We start from the raw sequence: 6,135 nt of genomic DNA, 5'->3' as shown, positions 1-6,135 counted from the left end.
CATTCTGATGATTCCTCTTCCTTCTTTCATGAAAAAAGAACAGTACTGTCTCCATTTACTCAGTCTCATCGTGTTCCAAACCCATACCACTTTAGCAAAATGCCAGAGCTGCTCTTTTCCATTGAGTATAAACAGGAGCTGCCAAACAGGGGAAAAAACACACACTATTTCTGAGGTCATACAATCTGCTCATTAAGCCTGACATCACGGCTCCAAACTGAAATCAGATGCCAAAAACAAACAAACAGTGCTAATATACACTCATGCAAGCTTGTTTCCACCCCAGGATTAAAAAAAGAAGTTAATTGCGACAATTTATCTCACAAATCAGATTTTTTCCCTTGCAATTCTGATTTTATATCTCACAAATCAGACTTTTATATATATAGAGTTGTGAGATACAAACTTGCAATTACCTTTATTTCATGTTAAAAAACACTTATGATATATAAACTCTGAATCAAAAGAGATTCAGTCTGAATTCTTTGTCGAATGAGAAGAACAGTCAGAATTGTGAGATAAATTCCACGCATGCAACCATCTTTTACTTCGTGGCTTCTCTACACAGTGTCCTGACCTTTATGTCCATACCCAAATCTCAGACGGTCAGACAATGATTCATCTTTTATGAATGTTTAAAATATTGATAGAAAGGGAAATGAGTAGAGGCTTGGCCACGGAACCAGAATTCCTTCTGTCACGACTTAACAAGCAAACAGCTTTGCCCCGGTTTCACAGACAAGGCTTAAGCCTAGTCGCAGACTAAAATCTAAGTCTGAGCTGTTTCAACTGAAAGAAACTTGCACTGACTGATCTATCAGTGCCTTTGTTTTGTCTCAAGATGCACACCAGTAATGTTTTTTTCTAAGGCATGTTTATAAAGATGACTTAAATCTCCTAATTGATCTATGGCCTAATCCTGGCTTAAGGTCCTTGCACACTGCGTCCGGAATTTTCGTATGCGTTTTTTCGTATTCTTCATCCGTTCCTATCAAAATGCTTGCTACGGATCTAAAAACATAGAAAATGTAACCTGATCCGATTTTTTTTATGACGGAAGAAACTTTCAGAGGCAGTGTGTAAACATGTTTGACACAGCATGAAATTGTATTTATTTTGTAATGTGGGAAAATTTTGGACGAGAATTTCAGACTCAGTGTGCAAAGCCCTGTCTGTGAAACCAGGCCTTTGTGTGACAAACAAGTTCCAGTCATAATAATCAATTAATAATTTAATTGAATAATAATAATAATAAATATAAAAATGGATTTAATTTCCGCTAATACTTTATCAATTTGCAGTGGCTACCAATAGCTGCTCACATTAAATTGTTCATCCCAAAGAGGCACAAAATCACTTTCACAGACTTTTACATTAACTGTTCCCTCCTGGTGGAATGACCTGCCCAACTCAATCTGAGCAGCTAACTCCTTAGCCATCTTCAAGAATCTGCTAAAAGCACATCTCCTCCATCTTTATTTGACCCTCTAACTCTAGCACTCTCTATTCTAATTATTCTTTAAAAAAAACTGCCCCTTTTAGACTTGCACTTTATTCATTTACTAACTGCTTGTTTCTCTTAAAAAAACGAACACTAGCTTCTCTGTTCTTTTTATATTCTGTCAATTTGTTTTATTTTTATTTATTATAGAATTTAAAAAAACCTCGCTACGTGTACTGCGTTAAGCTAACTGAGACTTGTTATAGCACTTGCGTATCATTGCTCTCTTGATGATTTTGATGAGGTTGCATGCATACTTTTAAGGATCTGTTCCCTTCTTGCTGTTGCTGTGTGGAAAAGAGCTGCTTGGAAATCCTGCGAAATATCTCCTTCTGTTTCGCTTGGCCTGCTCATGCTGTGATGTGGAGTGAGAGGTGAGGAGGAGGCAGAGGGATGCAGGGAATGATCCTGTGATTGGAGCAGCGGCGCTGGGCGTGAAGGAGCAGCGTTCAGAAGATGCAGTCAACTGAATGAGATGCGGCTGAGCTTCGAGGCACACTCCTGCAAATGCGCAGCGCGTGATTTATCGTGTGTGTTTTACCGGTGGCCAGCGCGTCTTCTCTGCCGCCCGCTGTCGCGTTAAACACCGCCGCTGCTCTGAAGACCTGCCACCGTCAAAGCGAGCTTTCTCATGTGAGCCACCCATCGTCGCTGCTTTATGTTCGTAGCACATGACGGAGGACATCAGAGCTGTGGCACCCGCGGTAGCTCGCGCTCATCATCCTCTTCATCATCGCTTCAAGCATTCATTCGTTTGCACGCCGTGTTACTCGGTAGATATCGCAGGCTTTAACGAGGGATTGTGAAGCATTTAGCAATTCTGACGTAGCCGCAATATTTTCTAAACAAAAACTAGCGTCTTTATAAATTGTTATTATTAAGCCTTCGTCGATTAGATCAGCATTGGTTAGCATTTAGAGGCCAAACTCTTAAAGTGACATTTGGCCATGCTATAAGTATGTATCATGTTTCATAGCACCTCGTTTGAAAAAATAATAATAATGATACTGAATGTTTTTCCTGATAATTTCGGGTTTGTTTTTTTTGCACTTTTGCAAAAAGAGGTGAAAACATGCTCAATGCTCGTGCATAAATTGTTTTATAAGGGTTTATTTAATTATTTTTGACAATGACCTACCGCGTGATTGTGCATTAAATTAAGAAACTCGTAAAAGATGTGTCGTTTTATGTGCCTTCTGCTTATATAATATGCAAACGTGTGCTTATTTAATGATAAAACCAAATATGCATACAAGCTTAGTTTAAAGTGGAGAAAATATGTACATTTACATAGGCCTACACATTTTTTTTATTTATTTCACCAACCCACAACCAGACTAATTTATTTGAAACTAGAGGACATTTGCACTGGTGTCAAAATTAAAAAATGACACCTGTGTGCATGTGGTGCTTTCTGTTGTCGAATGTGGCAGGTTATTCCATGCAGACAGAAATGAAGATTTATTATTAGCAGTCCTGGTGTAACCTGAAACTGAATATGATTCTTGAATGCCGTTGTGATGAATATGTTGTTCCCACAGATGGACGTGTTATCGCTGATGTTTGGGAAAATGCGTCAGTGCTGCCGCTCCCCTGCGGTTCGATCTTGAGCGGCACAAACGTGTGACTGATTCAAACCATGGAGCCCAAACCCGACTGCTGCGCCTCATCCGTGCCCAACTCTCAGTGCGAGCTGCAGCTCAACATCTACGAGACCATCAGCGAGGGGAACGTGAATAAGCTGGAGAGCTCAGCGCTGGTGCGCGCCGGCAGCGACCCTAGCTCCTATCCCTCCTCCAAACGCCAGAGGTTCATCCGCAGGAGCCTGTGGTTCACCGATAATGACGAGCCCCAGGCCGACGACTGCAACCCGGAGTGCGAGGAGCAGAATAAGATGCTCAGCATCAACCTGAGGACCATTGTGGACCGAACTCTGGCCGTCCGATCCGGTTTACAGGAGGGATCGAGCACGGAGAGCCAGAAGGCCCAGAAAGAGCTGGAGATCGGCAGTGCAGACGAGGAGCGAACGGAGCTCAGAGCGGACAGCGTGAAGACTCACGTAAAGGCGGCCAGCGAGGAGAACGAGGAGGAGGCTGAGATGAAGGCCGTGGCCACCTCTCCCGGCGGACGCTTTCTCAAGTTTGACATCGAGATCGGCCGCGGCTCCTTCAAGACGGTCTACAAGGGCCTGGACACGGACACCTGGGTGGAGGTGGCCTGGTGTGAACTTCAGGTGTGTTTCCACATGTTCTCGATGATCAGTGTGTGATCTCTGCTGAAAAACAAACGGTTTACGGTAGGGCTGCACGATAAATCGAAATGCAATCGCGATTAGGCAAAAGCTGTGATAGCCATGCACATCTTGTCAGTGAACTACGGCTCTGTGTAGTAAATGCTGCTCCATCTGAAAGCAGGTGATGGAGATTTACTGCTGATCACAGAACCGGCTTTACTGACCAGATACGCATGACAATCGCATTCGATTAATCGTGCAGCACTAGTTTAAGGGCCTGTTCACACTTGGCCTCTTTTTTGACAAGAAAATGTTGACGAGCGCTTTTTTAGTAAAACAAAAAGCTGGCAGTGTTTTGGTTACAAACAGCAGCCGAGGGCTTCTTTTGTTGCTATAACAACAGCTGCATCAGTAGCCTAGTGCTGTGTGCTGCAGAAATGTCGAGAACGAGTAAAAAGTTGGCTCTTGCGTTGGCTTTTGAAGTTAACCTGGAGGAGAATGTCGATTCACAATGAACGTTTGTGGGTGCGCCACATTATACGGGGAAGGAAACATGCTTACAACAATGAAAACTCTGGTGGAGCAACCTCCAGGCGCCTTCTTGAATCTTGATTCTTACAAATAGTGGTGTACCATGTACGAATCTGCACACACATATTATACACTAAAGGATCGACCATTATACAATATAATATACAATGTACATAGTACGTATTCAATACAATGCACTATACACAATGCAATATACAATATACACAATATGCTATGCAACACAGTACACATAACATAAGACACATAACATAAGACAGCATAAATGCAAACATTATGTGCAATTAAGCAGGTAGTGACAAGTGCTGAGGTAGTGTAGTTGACATCTTGACCATGATGAATAAGATTTTACACAATGAAATATTGCACAGTAAGGTTACCTGGTGCTCACTGACTGATCAACGGTGCTGTATTTACAGTCTATGCCATGCATACCTTGCCAGTGTTTCGTTTAGGTTTCAGTCCCTCTTTAATGGTTGTTAGTCATACAGATATTTGTTCATTATTGATGTTGAATCGAGTCACGGGTCCAAAACAGGTCTGTTGTAAAAGAGCAGACAGATTGTGAAGCTTGAGTCATCGGTGTGGGGCTTGTAGGTAAAACCTGCAAAGGTTTGAAAGCCCTTCATTATTTCATCACGTATGAAAATATTCAATGAATCTTTATGGACAAACTGAAACCACAAATGCAAAAATCTCAAGCTCCCAGTGGCCTGGGAAACATGGAATTTGTTTTATTACAAATTGAATGTCAAAGTAGCTTTTCATGAGTAGGTTGGTTGCTTTTGGCTGTGGTTTATATTTGGTGTTTGATAACTATAACAATGGCTCACATAATGCTTCTGTTCAGATCTGAAGGGACATACAGTGTTTGTGACTGGAAGTGTTCAGTGTGAACATCTCCGATGTTTATTTAGTGAAGGGTTGTTGGACTAGTATCTGTATGTCTAGTAACTGTTATCTCGTTCTTTAGCCTGGGTTAGTAGGCTTCGGGTTTTTATCATTGAGCCCTGTAAAGACGTTCAGATGACTTGAACACCTCTTCGAATGCATTTGAAAGCTTCAGCCTGACTTAAAACATGTCAGCTGCAGTTTCTCAGTGTGTGTGTGTTTGCTCTGTCGATAAGCATCTGTAGCTGCAGGAATGTGGCGTCGCTGATGGGGATCTCAGACCCACAGAAACACACACTCCAGTCGTGTCCGGGTTTGTCTACCCGTGTGTTTGGGCTAAATATGCTAAACACTGCAAACTAGGTCAGTACTGTTGTTCATTTGGTTCTTAAGAGGTTGTGCAATGGACCATGTTCAGAAATCATTCTTTTCAGATCCGTTGGCCTTTTGCTGCAGGGAACTTCATTTAAAGGATTCAGACACTGATGGCTTTGCTCTATATAAGAGATCATTTGAAGAGGGTTTGCCTGGTGACAGATTGTTGATGATATTATTGACCTGTCAGGGTGTTTTGGCGCAGCTGTCCATCGATCCTCCTCCGTCACGCTCTCTGTCTGGATAGTGACTGTTCCAGCAGCATTGATTCCAGAGCACTGGCCATTCATTTTCTCCATAGGTACTTCAGAGCATAAACACGCGATATTAAAAACTGGGAGTCTGAATGGAGCCGGACCTGTATGGCATTTTTTCCGAGCAGTGGTAAATACATAAATACAGGCCAATTAAGGAAAACAATTTTTGCCATTTAGAATTTTCTGAAAAACATACATTTTTTTAGGGATGCACCGATATAAAAATTTTGGTCGATACCGATAACCGATTATCCGTAAAGTAACTATCTCTAGGGGAGTGATAAACCACCATGGCGGAGACTGTAACAACGAGAGAGCAGAGACAGACA

General features: G+C 42.1%; 1 protein-coding gene across 1 annotated transcript in view; it reads left to right on the top strand.

The window, feature by feature from the left end:
• The first annotated feature begins 1,883 nt into the window (after window positions 1-1,883).
• LOC107548737 (serine/threonine-protein kinase WNK2-like) overlaps window positions 1,884-6,135 on the top strand; it is a 54,023-nt gene continuing 49,771 nt past the window's right edge. The window contains exons 1-2 of the mRNA XM_016229538.1: window positions 1,884-2,274; window positions 3,043-3,734. Coding sequence (XP_016085024.1) covers window positions 3,141-3,734 — 594 coding nt within the window. The 5' untranslated portion in view covers window positions 1,884-2,274; window positions 3,043-3,140. The remainder of the gene's footprint in view (window positions 2,275-3,042; window positions 3,735-6,135) is intronic.

The sequence above is a fragment of the Sinocyclocheilus grahami genome, unplaced genomic scaffold (genome assembly GCF_001515645.1).
Source record: "Sinocyclocheilus grahami isolate Dianchi unplaced genomic scaffold, SAMN03320097.WGS_v1.1 scaffold354.1, whole genome shotgun sequence".
NCBI lineage: Eukaryota > Metazoa > Chordata > Actinopteri > Cypriniformes > Cyprinidae > Sinocyclocheilus > Sinocyclocheilus grahami.
Note: the sequence above shows the minus strand (reverse complement) of the source record. Positions and strands in the feature narration are given on the sequence as shown.